Below are 19,425 nucleotides of genomic sequence, written 5' to 3'. Positions count from 1 at the left end.
CGCAGCTAAATAAAAATCTTTATTATCATGCCACTTGGCTTAAAAAAAAAAAAATCAACAACTATGTGCCATTACTTACAGAAATTGACAAGTTACTTCACAAAATAAAACACATTGGTGTTAATGAAGACAGCAGAAGATTTAGGTCTGATCCATGAAAAGATTGAAATTAAAAGTGTTATTAAAGACAGTGTAATGCGCTACTTAATTATATCACTTAGTGCAGTTAGGTTTGTGAAATTCATGAAAACTACTTTCTGAAGTGTTTGTCTGCAGCATCCACTTGTAGTCATTGGGGAGAGTTCAAACTGTCAAATAGATGCTGCTTCACAGAATGAAGAAGGTATTAAGGCGACAGAGGCTAGTGGTTTCTTTGTCACTTCACATATCAAGTGGTACCGTCACTTGTTAAATAAAACTCTTCTGGAGGGGTGTTCCTTGGTGGGTCTTAGCAGCAGGTTGATCGGCCCCGCTTGCCGCCACCGCCCTTCCTGCACACTTCCAAGTCTACGGTGGCAGATTGCAAGTTCTCGTTCCTCTTCCTCAGCATGGAGGGGAGCACCAGGTCGAAGAGCGCCTCAAACAGAACGTCCACATTATAGCCGGTCTTGGCGCTGGTCTCAAAGCACATCTTCTCGGCGGGCAGGCTGGTTTTCTCGTCCGAGCCCTTGTAGCGAAGAATACGCCCGTAGAAGGCCAACGCGTCCTCGCGGGTGACTTGCTTGGGAAACGTGACGCTGGAGATGGACACGGGCGACGCGGGCGGCGTGGGGCAAGCGGACAACACATCTGATCTGTCCTCCTCGGATTCCGTTTGATTTGTGCCAGACATTTCCTGAGACAGCTGGGCTTTAGTATCTGTCAGGTCGGCTTTGTTGCCCACGACGGCGTAAATGCAGTCGCGGTTGGCGGTGTCCGTCAGGGAGAGGAAGCGCTCCTCAAGCTCGGCCAGGCTTTGCCAACTGGTGACATCGTAAGTCAGGATGACGGCGGCGGCGCCACGACAGTACATGGAGCCCAAACCGTGGAACTGCTCCCGGCCTGTGCGGGGGGACAATCAAAGTTTGATGCCATGGAAAAAAAAAAAGACAATATACTTCCAGTCTGATTTTGACCGACCCACTTTTATATTGGAGCGCAATTTGAGTGGACTTGATCCGACTAAATTTAGTCATTTGCAGAAGGCCAGGTTTTTTATTCTTTGTTGCTGTTTTTTTGTGACCTGCACTGACACATGGGGCTGGGCGATGTTGCCTAAAATTATTTATGATTTAATTACATTTCGTCTCTTTTCTTATAGAAGAAAAAAGGAAGTAACAGAGACATTATTCAAAACAAGTTTTGCTTTTGTTTGTTTGAACCTTCTGGGACTTGCCGAAGTAGCTTTGAAACATTCTTTCCCAGCATTAAAAAAGGAATTTTAAAAAATGCACGCAAAAGACAATCCGAAATGAATCAACAATTGAAGACCAAATGTTAAGTAAACTTGGCCAACTATCTTTTGACTAATACTGACAGCTTCAACTATTCTGTATTTTTTTCCAACGCAAACCACCTTGGTTCATAATTAGACCCATAGCAACGCGCTTCATAATGAAAATGCATGTTTGGCAATCTCCCTAAATCATCATAATCATAATATAATCAACATCATAAAATGAGAATTCAAGCCGTAACACCACCAGTGTTAAAGGTTTATTCCACAATAAAAAGCTTGAGAAGTTTCACACCTGACAGATTCCATCCACCCTGCTGTGTTGAAATTGCAGATGCCTGACAAATATTTTATGTCACACTGTTGCTGGCTCTGACATTTCATTAAGTAATTGTGGAATTTCGGGCATTAAATTGAGGCAACATCCTACTTGGCAGATTAATGCCTGGCGCTCTGTTACGCAATTTTGCGGAATCTCTTAAGTTTCATCAAGGGGAACAAAGATAATGGAATACTGTTTCTTTGCTGGCAACAATTTGAAAGACGTGCAAGCAACTCCTACAGGACTACAGAAGGACATTAAGAGCCTCATTGTACAGTGTGAGCAGTCAAGCGGCTTGTCAGTACAGTGCGAGTAGGTTAGGTTCACTTTCATCACAACAGGACAACAACGCAAGACATCTCAAGTGACTCTCGGTCAACCCATCAATACGTCTTTATATGGTGACAAGATTCTTTAGTGCTCCTGTCCGCTTAGTATCACATTCTGAAAATATTTGGTAAACTGCTACATGAAACGCGGCACAGCTAAATGTACAAAACTTCATTTAGCATGAAACATTAGCAAAAGAAATGTTGCTTCAGCAACAATAAGCAAACTTTAATAACAAGGGTCAACAGCAAATTTTAATCAGGATTGCAATTTTTGATGTGGATTTTAAAAAAGCCTTTCCTATTTTTCTAGCACGTGAGGTTTTTGAGATATTTCCTTTTTTTTTTAAGTCTGACCTATCTTGCACAATACGGATTTTACCATGTGTTGTAATTCATAGCTGATATTTCAAAAAAAAAATTCCACCTCTTAATGAACCTAGCTATTAACTCATTCACTACCAGCCGAGTTTAAAAAAAAAAGGGAAAAAGGATCTTTGACGTCTTTAGCCGTCAATGGGAGTAAATGAGTTAATTCATAAATCTACCACACACTTTACATTATTGGTATGATTTGTTTATTATTATGAAAACGATGTACAAAAGAAAAATGAGCACACATCATAACACACATCCATTAAGCAATTCAAATATTTTCAACGGATCGTCATTTTAGACAACAAGGCAATGTGGGGAAGCACGTTCTCTGCGACCATATGTACAATATGTGGCAATTATGTCCCAGAATACAGCTGTTGGGGATGTGAGTATTTCTCCTAATACTTAATACATGCTGGGGAGGGACTGATTAGATGTTCTTGTGCTTCTGGAAATAGCCGGCTGAGGCATAAGGTCTTTCCTGTCATGACACCATCATGTGACTATTAAGAGGAAAAGAGGAAGATCCTTAAAAAAAAAAACACTGCTTTGAAACAAAACTCAGCTGTCCAAATTTAAAAGGCAGACCGATAAAGACGAAAAGAACAACGGGCAGATTGCTTGTTTTGAAAACATCACACAACAGGTTTCTTTTGCAGAACGCCGCTGAGCTTGCGTTGCATAAGCAAAGCGACCCACTAAACCAGACGATTAAGTCTTGGGAGAGGTCATGGAAACGCAGACAGGAAGTGACTCACCAACCATTCCTTATCTTTCCTTATTGAAGTATTTCAGTAAGTCATGTTTACATAGCGGTCCGCGTAATGACTCACGTCACAGCTAGCACGTTCCGTAAACATCATGACAGGGCATCATTATCTTTCAGATCAGCTCGGGACAGAAGCGCTGTATAAATGCAAAAGTCACTTCGAATAATCAATTGCTTGCATGAGTGAAAGTGGACAATGACTGCCTGTTTCTGGTCTTTGGACAAATAGTAATCCACAAGAAATTGAATGCCGGGACGTTGGAATGCTAAGCAAACATTTGGGGGGAAGTCACACGAACGTTCAAACTGCTTGCGACAAACGCCAGCGTACTTCCAATTAATTTCTTCTTTAAATCATCAATAGCTCATTTACTTATTCAGAGTAATGCTTTAATAGATGCTATTAAAAATGTTTTTGGATCATAGACCGGTCTACATTTTGGGCTTGAACTATTAACTCAGTCACTGTTGTGGACGTTCACGTTAGTGAACTGGAATCCAACCGTTTGCTGTCATTGACATATATATCTATATATTCTTCACGAACATTTCTTGGGTTGGTGTGGAAGAGGGTATCACCTGGCTTGTTTGGGAAATTCAGGTTCATAAACCACTGTAAGGACTAAGAGATCCCTCTGGATGGTGGCGTTGCATAGCTTTGGATTTCAAATCAGTACAGCTTTTGAGATAATGATGAAGATTAGGGGTTAAATCTCAGCTAGTCACATCAATTATAGGGGAGAGAAAAGAGTCAAATGTTCAACAATCAATGAAATATGAAATAATCAATAGTGGATCATAGTGGTCCAACCAAAACCGCTTTATGTTGGACCCCGCACAGCACATTGTGTGAATGCTGAACGGCATGTAAAAAGCCACTGATGTCCACCTCAGGCGGTGTCGCTCGAATCTTATTTTATTAATTATTGCTTTGCCATCATGAACCCTTTTTCAATCTTGTCATCAAAAGCCCTTTCACGCTCTTACGTTTATGTTGTCCTAGAGTTTGAGATGTCACAAAGGAAATGTCATAAAAAATGTAGGCATCAAAGTATGTTCTGTTTGACGGTTTTCTTTACATAAAAATCTTGTTTTCTCTGCTTTTTGGTGAAATCGACCCATGTATTGCTGGCTAGAGAAAAGAATAAGCAAGAAATTAACTTTGTTTCTGATGGAAGGTGAGAGTCTTGTGTATCATTTCTATTAGCGAGGAGGAGAAAAATCAGTCAGGTATTAAACTAATTTTCAAAGCTGCCAGCTGCCTCCCCTTCTACAAGCAAAGGGCCGATATTTTGTCCACTTCATCACACAGGTAACCTTTTTGCCAACAAGTTCCCATGAGAGAGAGGAGTCCAGATTTGCTTCTATCCAAACTGCAAGTCACATGCCAGTGATTTCCTCAACTACAGGAATCACGGGTCATTGGGCATATGCAGCAAGCAGGAACTGTATAAAATACGTAAAAATATTTTCCACTTATGTCCCATTCAACTTCTGAAAATACCAAACCATCGGCAGCGCAGTTTGGATTTTCCAGGTATTGGGGCTTTTACTCCTTATAAACGTTCACGATAGAGAAAAAGGGTTAATATCTCTAAACTAAAACCAATCACCACTAAAATTCATGGAAACGTCTCTACCCATGGCCATATCAATCGATGAAAATATTCTTAAAAAAATTAATTGAATAAAATCACCCCAACATTTTGGATATTATGGGCATCAAGTGTTAACCTCACCATAAAAAAGTAACCTCACAATGTCAGAAAACTGTGATCAATTGTTAGCACAAATCTATGTGGACATCGCTACCTATACCCCCGTAAATCGCTGAAAATATTAATACAACCGCATCAATATTTGGCATCATAGACATGCTCCCCTTAGGTGCTCTCTGTAGCTCAATGTGTCACTCACATCGGGTTTTAAAGTTGTATGTCCGTAAATTATTACTTTTCCATAAAAAGCCCTTTCTCAGTGTTTATGTAAGGAAATCGGAATTATTAATTATGTTAATCATCTTTAATAATGAAAACACTGACGGAAACCCAAAATATTAAGGCAATTGTTTAGATATTCAGAGATTAATGTGCCCATGGGTAGAGATGTGAATGGGAATTTTTGGGTGACAATTAATTTTCATCGTTTTCTGTCATTAAGCTTTGACACACGTACATTATGCGAGTAAACCCACGGATTATAAAACAAGCATTCTTGCACACTTGAGAGTATTACCAGCGGTGTCCCAGATGGAGATGTTGTAGGGCCCCCACTGTTTGAGGAAGAACGCCCCTCCGACTGTGCTGATGGTGTCTTTGAACTTCCTCTCCGTGTACCTGTGAAGGAGAGACGTCTTGCCTACGTTCATGTCCCCCAGGAGCACTACCTTGACGTCGGGCTTCCTCATCTTCGAAGGCTCTGGCATGTTCGTCGCCGCTGCCCCCAGCCGGAGTTACGCTACGTTACGTTTAATAACCACGACGGGCGGTCTAACTCGTAAGAGTCAAGAGCGCAGGGTGGACAAACGCCATTTTTGACGCGACAAAGTTAGAGATGGTGACTGTTATAGGCGGCTCATCCCAAAATCTGCGCTTACACTTTAGAGTGGTGGCAGCCACAAGTGAGGTAAAACAGGAAGTAACATTGTGAAACTTCGCCAGAGTCTCGCAGGTTCAACCGTAGCCCCGCCCCTTGACTCTCCAGAAGGATAACACACTTATTAAGGGCATTTTTTTTTCAATTTTACTTCATGAAATAAGTTGCCTTTTGTATTTTTCAATGCATAACAAATACATTTGAATGCTATTAAATAAAAATTCAAATCATAAAAAAGATGTGGAATAATGAAAAATTCCATACCCATCCATTCCTCCATAAATAATAAAAAAATGTCATAAAATGGATTTAGATTTAAATACTAAATTTCAAATGTGATTGACAGATTTACAAAAACATTCCCAAACCATGTAAATGTATAATGACCATGTCATTGTTAGATATAGTAGATAACAAATTGATGGAGAAATGGTTTTAAATTCAGAAGTCAAGGAATATTGTTTTTCAACTATCCACCCATCCATGAGTGGAGCCGCTTTTCCTCACAAGGTTCGCGGGTGTGCTCGAGCCTATCCCAGCTGTCTAAGGGCAGTAGGCGGGGTACACCCTAAACTGGACAATTGAACTGGTTTCCAGCCAACCGCAGGGCACACAAAGACAAACAACCATCCACTCACATCTAGGGACAATTTAGAGTGTTCAAGTGTACCTTGCATGTCTTTGGTATGTGGGAGTAAACCGGAGTACCCGGAGAAAACCCACAAAGGCACACAGGAAACTCCACACAGGAAGGCCAGAGCCAGACTTGAACCCTGCACCTATGTACTCTTAGGGCATCTTGCTAACCAGTCATCCACCGTGCCGTGCCACACTGTTTTTTTAACTATTGTTCAATTATTTTTAAAAGGTGTTTGGTACACCAAACAATACAATAGCTCAATGTTAAAGGGGAGGTCAAGTCCAAAAATATTCTTTACAATAATATGTTCTATGCCCCCATTAGTCAAAACACAATATTCTGATTAATATTGCAATTTGTGGAATTTGAATTAAGCAGCAAAATCTACCTGTTTTTATCCATCCTGAGGACGGACATTTTGCCAGTTGCTGTCACATGACCAAAAATGGGTGAGCTGTCATTGTTAGTTATCTAAGCAGTTAGGAACAGCAAGTACAGGCCGCCCTTGAGATGGATAAAAATGAGTGGATTTTGCATCTTAATTCATATTCCACGAACCGAATATTAATCTCAATACCACGTTTAGACTACTCTGGACCATAGAACATATTGTAGAGAATATTTTTTGACTTGACTTCCCATTGACAATTTGTCACTAAACTGAAGCCTCGCGAGTTTTACTGCCTTCATTGATAATAAGTCATCACACCTACATACTGATTTCTCAATTATTCTAAAATATGTCCACTATCAAGTCTAAATGAAGACGTCGAGCAATCCAGATAAAAGGAAATGAGTTACCTGTAGGACTCGAGCTTTGAGTCCAATTTTCGCATACATTGTTTTTTAGTGGATTTAGGGATTTCCGAGTAGTCTTTAAAGGCATCGTGAACTATTTCTTCCTGTATTGCTGTGCCCAATTTAAGCCTTATGACCAGACGTATTCGTGCACAGTTGACAGCGTTGATACGCACTTGGAATTTAGGTAAGAAGTGTGTGGACCCTCCGATCGGGGAAAAGCTTCGTGTTGGCGGCTAGCATGTCGGTAAACAATGAATGACAACAACATGCCGCAGCCCGGTCAGACGCTCGCCTTTTTGTTTGTCACCGTGACGGTGTCAATTCTCGCCACATTGTTCTGTTTGAACATGGAAGGTAAATTGGAACCAATTGTTTAATGTATTTGCATCTCCGTGTTGTGCCGTTCTTTCTGTTGTGTTCACTGTTTGGTGGAAGTATTGACAATTTACACCCATGTTGTTAGCTTGGAATTTTGACTTGGTGGTCTTTAGGACCGCGCAGACGTCACTCAACCAGAGGGTGGACGCGAACCGTCTCCCTCGGAGGACCGATCAGAGGTCAGTTTCCTAAATTCTCCAAAATGAGGCTCGGGACGTGGATTGGTTTGAAAGCTGGTCCATGTTCAGTTTTGGCGAAACTTCCCAGTTTAGGCATTTTTGCGAACGACGTAAGGGATAAACATGGCAAGGTTGAGCTAGAACACCGCGATTCGACGTACAAATGCTCCCCCAATTGAACAATACGCACGCGTTCATCATTTTAAGACACTTGAACGGTCGGATAGCGACCCCGCCTGAGGTTTTTGAAGACGACGCACAGGTAGAGAACCAGGCCAGCTACATCCATCCCAAGTACTCGAGGCTCGACTATGCTGCTCAACAACACAACGCGGGGCTTTCTGTGGTCGGACGCGGAGACGAGGACATTGTTGAACATTTGGGGAGAGCAGGACGTCCAGGAGGCGCTGGACGGCAACTTCCGCAACAGCTTCGTTTACCGCGACGTGTCCCGGCGGCTGGCGGCGATGGGCTTCGAACGCACGCCGGAGCAGTGCAGGGTGCGGATTAAGAGCCTCAAAAGACAATACTTGCTCGCCAAGGAGGGCAATCTGCGCAACAACAGGCAATATCACAAGATCTCCAAGTTCTACGACACCATGGAGAGGATCCTGAGCAACCGACCCGCCCTTGACCCCCAAGAGTTCATAGATGGTGGGCCAGGAGGGGAGGAGGCCGTGGACGGCTTAGATGAGGATGCGGAGGATGCTCAGGACGTCTACTCCGAAAGTACTGGAGACTGCCCCTTCCCCGCCGAGACTGAAGTGAAGCTGGAGTACCCCAGTATTCCCATTCCCATCCCTGTTAAAGTCACAGTGGGCAATAACAGTAAGTGCATATACATCCATTGGTATGCATCCAAGTTAATGCTGGTTTGTTTCTTTTGTGTGTCAAAGATACTCTAGAGTTACATATTTAATATTCATGGTAGAATATGGTCCACACAACATGATGAGATGCAGGAAAAAATAACTCGTTTGATCCGGTTTAATGCAATCCTTTCCGGATTTTTGGGGATTTAAATCCAAAATCATAGACAGAATTAAGCGGTTGTAGTGTCGCCAATATAAAATCTTAATTAACTGTACAGGCTAAGGACTTGCATTAAGCCTGTGATTCCCAGCCTGTGTACATTGAGAGAGTTCCAGATGTTCCACAAAAAAGTGTACAAATTCATTTAAATTGTCAGAAATGATTTTGTTTACTATAAATAATATATCGTCACCATTCCATGTCAGTGACATGGAATGACAAACAGCAATTAGATGCTCTTCCACAAGTTGGCATATAATTAAACTGCACATACCCTGTATGTGACATTTTTTTGGTGGGGTGCCATGAGATTTTATTTATTTTTTATCAATTATAAAATGTGTGTCTTTGGCCACTGGTATAACTTGGCTCATTGAGAATCACTGATTATAGACAGATTATAGGCTCTTATAATTAATTACCCATCCATTCGTTTTCTATAGCATCATTGACCTCATTAGGGTCACAGATGAGCTGGAGCCCATCTCAGCTGAATTTGGGCGAAAGGTAGGGTACATCAATAACTCTTGTAGGTTAGTGATAAACTACTGGACTGGAATTTGTAATAAACCGAGGTCCGCTGCATTACAAAAATTACTCCAGAAATTGTGTCAAGTGACACCACGTCAACACAATAAACACATTTTTAAACAATTTCTGTTGCACCTCACAAGTGACTTTTGTTGAGGACATGGGTACACTCTGGACTGTACCAGCCAATCACAGGGTACAAATAGACAAAAAAAATCAGACCTAAGGACAGTTTAGGTTTGTTTTTGGAATGCTAACAATACGCTGACTCGTGGCACAGGATTTTCTTCCTTACACCTGATGTCGGCCGCAGCTCACCCATAAGAGGTTTAGAATATGGATGAATAGATGGAGGGGAATTCACAAGTACAAATCACAAATGGGCATGGCAACACTTTATTATCTCTTAGCTAACAAAGCGCTAGCCAGTCAACTTGAAGCTAGCACTCACGGCAATGTTAGTTGATGACCAGTCTTGACTGACTACTCTGCTATCAAAAGTCTAGAACTGCTACATGTATATCGAAATAAAAATTTCTTGTTTCTCCATCAGGTACATCAGAAAGACCTCCCATCAGCAGCCAGTTGACAGCAAACTGCTCCGCCTCCACACCCAAACAACGTCGACGGCGGCGCGCTAACTTCCCCATGGAGAGGCTAATGGAACAGTTCCTAAAGCAAAGCTCGCAGGCCGAGGACAACTTTTACCGCATGGAGGAGCGCCGCTTGCAGGCCGAGGACAGTCGGCGGGAGGCGGAGCATGCCAGGGAGCTGCACATGCTCCAGATGCTCGGTCAGATGTTCTCCAACATCTCCTCCGCCAGACCGAGCTCGGGAGCGGCGGCCCCTCCTCACTTGAAAACCGGCGCGCCCACCCACGCCCCCGTGTTCTCCCAACCCTTGCTGCCTTGCACACCCCGCCAGCCCTCGCCCCCTACAAACAGTTTGGTCAAGCAGGGTCAGCTGTTGAAGCCAGACTCTCAGCCATTAGGTATTAGTCACCTGTGCCGTCAGCAGGTTGTGGCGGAGCTTACTCCGAACAATGTTTTTGCAATTGTTTCTGAATGAGTATTGAATCTGATGGTTACCTCCAGCAGGGTTTGTTTGTTGGTTTATTTGCTGACAAATCACTGTTTACAAGAAATAACACAGGGTGTCAAAGGAGTCCCCCCACTTTACAGTATCTGAACTAATGAAGCCCATGTAGAGATGTGCTATATTAAATTAGTTAAAAAAAAAGTATATATATATATATATATATATATATATATATATATATATATATATCTATATCTATATCTATATCTATATCATCTGTACCGCTTCTCCAACCGTGCAAAATCCAATGTAACAAGGACAACATACTGTATCTCATGCTAATCAAATTGTGTCTTGTGCCTATGAAGGAGTTTTTTTTTTTTTTTATTATTCTGTTACCTCAGACATGGTACTTTGCTTTTGCTTAACAGGAAAAAAAAAATAGAATACCTAATTATTCAAATACTGTATTTAAATTTTAATTTGCAGAAAATACTAAGTGTTTTTTTTACCCCACATTTCAAATGTTCCTTTGTAAGTACTGCAATCTTGTTGCCTAAGTTTCGTCAAGACACGATTCATCAACAATCAGTTCCACAAAATCTAAAAACAAAAAAATTGATCGACTAATTGATGGTCATGATAGAACTTTTTCACTTTTTTTCCTTTTTTTTGAATTCAGGACAAATGATCTGTTATTTTCATCACAGTTGGCGTATTTATTTATTTTTTTTAGATTTCATATATTTAAAACCAAACCGTGTTTAAACCCTGTTTTCTTACTGCAGTGTTTGAGCGCCGCTACAGCCTGGCCCCGGCATCTGACGGGGGCATGGAGGAGCACGTCCTGTCTCTAGTGAAGAAGATAGTCCCTCCGTTGTCCAGCCACAAGCACAAGGGACAAGATGGCCGAATAGGGATCATTGGCGGATGCCAAGAGTATGTCGCACGATTTAATTCCCGTATTGATCACCTTTCATTTCACCCTCTAATGCTTCCGTCTCACCTTCAAGCTACACTGGAGCGCCCTACTTTGCTGCCATCTCTGCACTGAAAGTGGTAAGACAAATATGCCTCATTGTCTAGTTTTTTTCTTTAATGCTGGTGCAACGTCTTTGTCTCGTCTCCAGGGTGCTGACTTGTCTCACGTGTTCTGTACCAAAGACGCTGCAGCTGTAATCAAATCCTACAGCCCTGAGCTCATAGTTCATCCCGTCCTGTGAGTAGACCGTTTGTGTAAAAGGATCATGCGAGCAGATGGCAGAACGCATCCTGCTGCCTCACTTTGGTCACAGTTAAAAACTAAAATGATCCGGTGTAATCGTTTTATCAATGCGGTATTTTATCACATGACATGATGGGTCATGTAGAAGAGGAGGACAGGCGGCCCTCAAAAGTCGGTCATAAATTTCCAGGACGCTTGTTAGCCTCTGATTTGTTCCAATTGTAGAGAAAAGAAATCCATAGGAAATCGTGTAAATTGAGGTCATTTGTTGCCAGGTTTATCAAAGTTTTGGATTTTTCATGAGTTTTTTTTGTTTTGACATATGATTTTGAAATTTAGTTTTTAGAGTCCGGTTTATTTGGTATTTGTTTGAAAATGTTTCATGTTAATTTAGTTTGTATTTGTTTGTTTTTTAATATGTGGAGTATACGTTAAGTGCAAGATAAAAAAAAGGTCACAAAGTATTGCGTAATCAAGTTAAGTAAATTACAGTTTCTAAATGATTGTTCAACATTTTTCTTCTTTATGGTAATATCGAGAAGTCGAAAAATACATTTGAAGTGACCCCCGAAATTGATTTCATGTCTGAAATGAATTGACAAAGATGAAAACAAAGGACATTTTTGCTGCAATGATACTTTGTATTATAAAATTAAAAATGTAGTTTCAGCTATTGTTTTTATTTCATTTCGTTTACACAATTGTTTTTGTAATTTCATTAGTTTTAGTCAACTATACTAACCTTATTTGTTGCATGGTCAAACTGTCTGTGCAACCTCTTAATGAAAGTCCAGTAATTGAAATCCCACCAAATCAATTTTTTTTTTTCATTTCAAAATGTGCCGTTTTGGAATCATACAGTACCCCACGTGTGATATGTATTACATCATCTTTTATTGGAGAGATGCAAACTCATCACATTTTCTCACTGCCATCCTTAGTAACGATATGCAGTGGTATTGGAACAAAAACAGCAAACCATACGCATGGATTGAAAAATCCTGTTTGATGTCATGCGCCACAATTAATCTATTGATCTCTGGATATTTTTATTTACCTTAAGCATATTTGTCTCTGAATTCTGAAATTCCAGGGCATTCAACTTTGGAGGTTGCACTGTAATAGCCTTAATTATGGAACATTAGTAGCAATTGTGTATATCTAATTTTAATGTTTGTGTGTGTGTACCTTTCAAAGGGACAGCCCAAACGCAGTGGAGGAGATTGAAAAATGGCTCCCGAGACTACACAGCCTCGTGGTGGGACCTGGTCTAGGGAGAGAGGACTTTTTATTAAAAACAGCCAAGGCACGTAGAGCATATTTGCATGCATTTAACTACATGGAAGTAAGGGCTCCACTGGTTGCATTAACAAAGACCAGGATGGTTCTTGACACGCAGGGCATTCGCTTTCATATATTGAATTTATTCGCCAGGCTTCAAGTAACACAATTGTTTGTTTTTTTTGTTTTTTTGGTCTCAATGCCGAAAGATAAAAAAAAAAATACAACACAACTATCGCGGTGTGTTAGGGCAAAAAGTGCAGCCCTGATCAGCAAACACGTCCAAGCTGAGAAAAAATTGAAAAAGGTCGTTCATAACTTGAGGATCCACTGTAAAAGTTTTCCCTTCTAAGGAGCCGCCTTGGAGGCTCGTACACTTTCATAGCCTTTTTTTCCCCACTCCATCATACACTTCTGAAAGGATTTTTGCCGGACCCCTAGCAACTCCATCATGTCACATTTTAAATGAGGAGCATTTAAAATGTTTTGGGATATGACCTGTGAGAACAAATAGTTGGTGCACAAAGTGTGTCTTGATCCAGCGTATTCCCACAAGTAATGTATTTCTCCATTATAGGAGGTGATAGAGAAGTCCAAAGCAAGAGATATTCCAATCGTCATCGATGCAGTGAGTATTTGTTTAGATCCGCTTTGTCTTGTGTTTACAAAGTCATGTGTTTTTCTTTGTTTGGCTTCTACAGGACGGCTTATGGCTGGTCACAAAGCAACCGTCTGTTATTCAGGGCTACCAGAAGGGCATCATCACGCCCAACTTCATGGAGTTCACACGACTGTATGAGACGTTGGTGGGTCTTTTGCCAAGTGATAAGTTGAAGTCTGCGCTAAAAGTGTTTTCATCCATTCTGCGTGTTGTCGTATCAGCAACACAAGGCTGTGGACAGCGTTGATCCCCGTAATGGCGTCCTGCAGCTAAGCGAAACAATGGGTAACATCACCGTCCTGCTTAAAGGAGAGAAGGATCTAATTGCGGATGGAAGCACAGGTTGGTATCGAGCCTACTGGTGGATGAATGTTTATGTCAGTGTGACATGTCACTTTTTTTTTTTTTTGTAGTTGTTGCGTGCAGTACCGAGGGCAGTGGGAGGCGATGTGGAGGACAAGGTGATCTTCTGTCTGGATCTGCTGGTGTACTGGCCCACTGGGCTCACGCTGCCTCTCAAGCGGGACTGATCACAGGGTGGGTACTCCTAAAGCTGATAAGACATGTTGCTGGTTATGCAAATGTACTGGTCTTATTGAGTGGTGTTTCACGTACAAGTCAACAATGTCGGTCAAACAGTGCAGGCCTCAACACAACAATCCGATGTCAGAAAGTCGGTACACGCTGTCTGTTTGGTGGAGCGCACCACGTCGTAAAATCTGAGCTGCTGTTGGGGCGTCCGGGGGGGCGTGTTTGCCAGATTCAACATGTCGAATTGGGTCGGGCTGTTGGGACACTGTGATTGGCTGTCAGCTAGCGAATCAGTGCACTGGACAAGAACCGGAAGAGACGAAAGCGGGAAAACCGGTGAAAATTTAAGTTATTTCTCAAGAACTAAATAAACTTCGCTCATTTTCACATCTCCTCTATGGACATAATGTCTGGCGAAGGAATCACTGTCTTTCACAAAAGACGGCCGTTATTCGACATCACCTTTGCTGCCGATGACGTAGAGGGATGCTACTTTTCACGCGTGTGCAGAGGTCCGGAGTAGTTGGCGACGCTGTCGGTTTTTGCAGTGTGTTCTTTGGTCATTTTTTTCGGTCCGACCTGCCGACTTCTAGGCCAACGCAACAGTTTGGCATGACTGCTGACGTCTGATTGGTGTGTCGGGGCCTTAAGTCAAAGGCTTTTTATTTGTTCTTGTCACACACTTCTGTAATACTTCTTTAATAATGGTTTACCGATGCACATCAAGTGGACAAATATGCAAATTTACCACTGTTATGTACAAACAAAACTGTACCTTCATTTTTTGTGTGTGTTGCCTTCAACTGAGTAAAGTTGAACTTAGAATAAGTTGTCAAATCATTTAATGATCTCTGAACTGAGGTCTTGCAAGTTACGTAGACCTCGTGAAAGCAGTTCAACCTCTGACATTTGGTGTTACTTTAGAAGCCTACGTTTCCAGAAAAATTCAGATTGTACAATCTTAGACATTTCAGAGGTTGCACAGTATTTAGACAGTGCGTTAACTCCAGGAGAAGGTATGTTAAAACTATCTCATTGTGCAATTCTCCAATGCAAACTCAAATATATTACAAACACACATTAAATCAAGAGAGAAATATTCACTTTTGTAAATGTGTAATCTGATGCCATCATTATATTGGACTGCATTGGATTGTGCAAGTGAACCAAATGTTTCATTCATTTTAAGTCCATCATTGCTGTCTTACCGCAGTGTGAACCCGTCAGTGGTGGCAGCAATGGGGGCCTCGTCACTCACTAGACAGTGCAACAAACAAGCTTTCCAACAACATGGCAGGTCTACTACCACCTCGGACATGATCCACGAGATTGGCCCAGTCTTCAAAAATTTATTTGAAAGATGAAAACTGACTTTGTACAAACAAAAAATAAAAAATGCCGTTTGGTTGATTTTTTTTTTCATTCTGTGCTCTATCTCCTATTGCTTTCATTTATTTCATCAATAGGTGGGGGTTAGTGAAAAATAAAAATTCCCAAAGTCTGTAGATATGTGGACTGTATCCCTCTTTCTGTATGAAAACGTAAGCGTCCCTCCAACACTGTTTTTCCAAGTCTTCCCAGACCACCAAAGTGATGGAGAAAAACATGAATGTAGTTGTAATTTATGTTTCGCTTTGTTTTTTTTTAATGAGAAAAATAAAAAACAACTTGGTTTGAATCAGTTTACCTATTTGCGCTGGAAAAAGAACATCCCGTATACGCCGCCCGGTGGCAGCAGCATCGATTTAGAACATACATGAACGGATCGATTGTGAACACTATTCAACTTTTAGTCCCAGCGTAGTTTATGTAACGTCGAGTAGATATTCATAATGATTGATTCCAACCCAATGGTTGTAATGGTAATCAAAACGATCAGTGTCGATGGCGGCTTGTGGCGCATCGCGCATGCGCAAATACCCTCCTCCTCCGCTTCGAGCTAATGGTTAGCATTAGCAGCTTCAGTCGCCGACTCACGCACTGCACGACAGATGTTAACCATCATCAAGCTCTTTATTTGATTTGACGCTAAGAGCAGAAAACTGACCGGAAAAGTAGAAATACATGTACACGCACAGGTAGGCATGCCTTCAATTCGCGCAGCCGCGGGATAGAAATACAACGGTTATGCTTGTTTTGCAGTGATAAAGACTCACGCTAGCTAGTTTCCGACTAAGAAAAACACAACAACGTTTAAGTTTTAACATTCAAAGTGTCAAAGCCTGTGATCAAACATCCGTAGATTTGACATCTTTGCGTTAAGCGCGCAGAGTATTTTTATCTTTTCTTTTTTTTTGCACCGTTGGTTCAACTCCAAACGTTTGACTGATTCTTAAAACTGTGCATACAAAACTTGGGTAAGCAAACCCTACAAGTTAAACGTGGATAAATTTACACGATCCGCAGTTGGAAGACTTCAAAACGGTTGCCAGGACAACGTAGACTCGTCAAATTAACAGTTGGTAGAGTTGACGTCAACTCGCCGAAGGGGCTATTTGATGCATTAATACGCTAATTACTACACAACTCATCCGCCACTTCTCGATGCTTTAACACGGAAACGCTACAATGAACAAAATATTTTAACCGACGTCGGGTCTCTAACCAACATTAATGTTGCTTTTATGCTTTGTTAACATAACCCAAACTCGTATAAAATCGCCGAGTGTAGCAAACGGGCTAACATGCTAGTTTTGCTATCAGCTTCACGATAGCCTTGCTTTCTTGTATTTTCGAGGGGGGGAAAACTTTGATCTTACATACAAATTTATTCTAGGTACCACCTACAACCTGATTATTTTCGTTACAATCGTCTTGGGTTGAAACTGAGTCAAAGGCGACGTTATTTGCCACCACCTAAATGGAACTATGGAGTACATTGAATGAATGTCTTTTGGCTCCGCCCCCTTACGTTGTTTAATATCTACCCGGTTGGAGCCGCCTTCACAAAAATGTATTTTCATTTTATTTAGAAACTTTCATAACGCAACCTTTATAATTGTATTTTGAATAATCACGCTATGGTGATTTGCAGTACGAATAGCACTGTGATATTATCTCGTTCACGGCCGTTTTCCAAGTATTTTCCCTTATTACCAGCATTTTATTCGGACTGATGTCTAAAAAAAATCAATCGAACCGAAAAGAGAGGAGTTGTTTTGCATTTGCAGTTGGAATTTACCCAAATTCAGTCCATCTTCACAGATGTAAAATGAGAAAGTGTTCTGTAATCAAAATGAAAATATCACAAGAATACTATAGTTGAAGACGAAAGAATAGGATTACAATATGATTATTAATTATGGTAATGACATTACAGCCGCTTCTCCATAAATTACAGCATACTCGGCACCGTTTTCTTCCAGGTGGAGGAGGCGCATGTAATACGAAGAGTGAAGGCACAATGTTGAACGCCACGAATGGCGACCCCAGCCATGTGGTCAATTATGTGGAAGAGTACTTGGACCTGGTGGAGTCACTGCCCTTCGATTTGCAGAGAAGCGTATCCCTCATGAAGGAAATTGATGCCAGATATCAAGGTAAAAAGGCACTTTGTTCACCAATTCAAACTGGAATCATGTGGTTTTATCAGACACATAAGTTAACCCATGACTCTGATATGGATCTTACCTCATGAAGTATGACAACACGGGACAGAAAGATTTAGAATGTTTCACTTTGAGACGATTAATATCGGAATTTAAAGACCTCCGCCATAGATGAACAGTTGTTATAGACTTGTATTTAGCGATAATGTCCTTTCTGTCAGATGTTCTGAAGGAGCTCGAGGATACATATGAAAGGTATCGCAAGGAATCGGATGCACCCCAGAGACGCAAGCTGCAGTTGTCTATCCAGAGGGCGCTGATCCGCAGTCAGGAGCTCGGAGATGAGAAGATTCAGATTGCTGGACAAATGGTTTGTATGTTACAATAAATGGTCCATTAATACGGGCTGGGTGATTGATCGATTTAATTCGAAATTGAATTTTCATTTAAATATCAGATTTTGTTTTAAGGCCATATCGCCCAGGCTCTCACAATTAACATGTCCTTGCATATGAACTCAAAACACCTTTATAGATGAGTACTAAATATACTTTGTGACAGGTGGAGTTGGTGGAGAACCGAACCCGGCAGTTAGACTGGCATTCCCAACTCCTCGTCTCCTCCCAAGAAACTCCTGAGAGCCACATCGCCACACCAACATCCCTGACAACCGCCGCGGCATCCATGATTACGTCATCTTCGTCTTCGTCCGCCGCCACCCCGAGCAAAACGGGCCATCACGACAAGAAACGCGACGAAGTCGCTCCGAGTTCAGCAGGAGGAGACAAAGCCGGCGGCAAGCGCTCCAGGCGGCAGAAGAACGGCGAGAGCAGGGAGAGCTACGGCGGCCTGGACACCGCAGAGGACGTCGGCGCATCCCGGGAGAAGAGAGCAAAGACCTCTTCCAAAAAGAAGAAGAGGTCCAAGGGGAAGTCTGAGCGGGAGGTGTCGCCACCGGATCTGCCCATCGACCCTGACGAACCCACCTACTGCCTTTGCGAGCAGGTGTCCTACGGCGAGATGATCGGCTGTGACAACGACGAGTGTCCCATTGAGTGGTTCCACTTCTCCTGCGTGGGACTCCACCACAAGCCCAAAGGCAAGTGGTACTGTCCTAAGTGTCGTGGCGAGAACGAGAAGACCATGGACAAAGCCTTGGAGAGGGCTAAGAAGGAGCGGGCGTACAATAGGTAGCTGACCCAGATGCTCCGAAACCACTTCTCGACATTTGTAGTAGTATTATTACGACTAGGTTTTGTCTGTTGTCACTGAATAGGTCTGTAAATAGTTATTTTTCTAAGACCGTCTCCTACTTGTCAGGGCATTGTTCTGAAGCAGGGGTGGAGAACTCTGATGAGTATTTGTGGCATCACAGAGTCCCCACCGTTGCACAATGGGTACGTTCCGAAACAAACATCCTAAACTGATCCCTCTTGTTACAATATGCATGCAGCATCTCCTATTCAACTGTGTCCACTAAACAAATAAAATCACCTTTTAATAAACTTAAGTGTTTTGTTTTAATAAGCTCTTTAGTGGTAATAAATGCAGACTCATCGTACTAACGATTAAGTTCGGTCATTGTCTCATCAAGCGGATTTCTGAAGCGGGGCGAACAGACAGCGAAATGATCCAAACAAGGAAGACGAGGCTAATTTGTTCCAATTAAAAAAAAATTCGGAATATATTTCAATCCCTCCTCGCAGTCTGTTGTCACGCAAGTCTAAAATAACCCAAACACTATTTTAATAT

General features: G+C 41.8%; 3 protein-coding genes across 3 annotated transcripts; 2 read left to right on the top strand and 1 right to left on the bottom strand.

The window, feature by feature from the left end:
* Nucleotides 1–6: 6 nt before the first annotated feature.
* Nucleotides 7–5,910, bottom strand: rab20 (RAB20, member RAS oncogene family). The gene is made up of 2 exons (XM_088315934.1): nucleotides 5,469–5,910; nucleotides 7–1,041 (listed from the first exon to the last, which is right to left on the bottom strand). The coding sequence occupies exons 1-2, from the start codon at nucleotides 5,656–5,658 to the stop codon at nucleotides 449–451; spliced, it is 783 nt and encodes a 260-aa protein (XP_088172060.1). The 5' UTR covers nucleotides 5,659–5,910; the 3' UTR covers nucleotides 7–448.
* A 1,924-nt stretch (nucleotides 5,911–7,834) lies between these two features.
* naxd (NAD(P)HX dehydratase) lies at nucleotides 7,835–15,535 on the top strand. The gene is made up of 11 exons (XM_088315680.1): nucleotides 7,835–8,654; nucleotides 9,943–10,380; nucleotides 11,216–11,366; nucleotides 11,441–11,486; nucleotides 11,558–11,646; nucleotides 12,850–12,958; nucleotides 13,511–13,561; nucleotides 13,635–13,739; nucleotides 13,816–13,936; nucleotides 14,008–14,131; nucleotides 15,339–15,535. The coding sequence occupies exons 1-11, from the start codon at nucleotides 8,138–8,140 to the stop codon at nucleotides 15,487–15,489; spliced, it is 1,902 nt and encodes a 633-aa protein (XP_088171806.1). The 5' UTR covers nucleotides 7,835–8,137; the 3' UTR covers nucleotides 15,490–15,535.
* Nucleotides 15,536–16,043: 508 nt separating this feature from the next.
* ing1 (inhibitor of growth family, member 1) lies at nucleotides 16,044–19,178 on the top strand. Its single transcript, XM_088315240.1, has 4 exons — nucleotides 16,044–16,203; nucleotides 17,491–17,664; nucleotides 17,895–18,043; nucleotides 18,235–19,178. Exons 2-4 carry the CDS (start codon nucleotides 17,529–17,531, stop codon nucleotides 18,865–18,867), a joined length of 918 nt encoding a protein of 305 aa, XP_088171366.1. The 5' UTR covers nucleotides 16,044–16,203; nucleotides 17,491–17,528; the 3' UTR covers nucleotides 18,868–19,178.
* The last annotated feature ends 247 nt before the right edge of the window (nucleotides 19,179–19,425 follow it).

This window comes from Idiotropiscis lumnitzeri, chromosome 14 (genome assembly GCF_059441095.1).
Source record: "Idiotropiscis lumnitzeri isolate Australia: NSW breed Sydney's pygmy pipehorse chromosome 14, RoL_Ilum_1.0, whole genome shotgun sequence".
In the NCBI taxonomy this organism is placed as follows: Eukaryota; Metazoa; Chordata; class Actinopteri; order Syngnathiformes; family Syngnathidae; genus Idiotropiscis; species Idiotropiscis lumnitzeri.
Note: the sequence above shows the minus strand (reverse complement) of the source record. Positions and strands in the feature narration are given on the sequence as shown.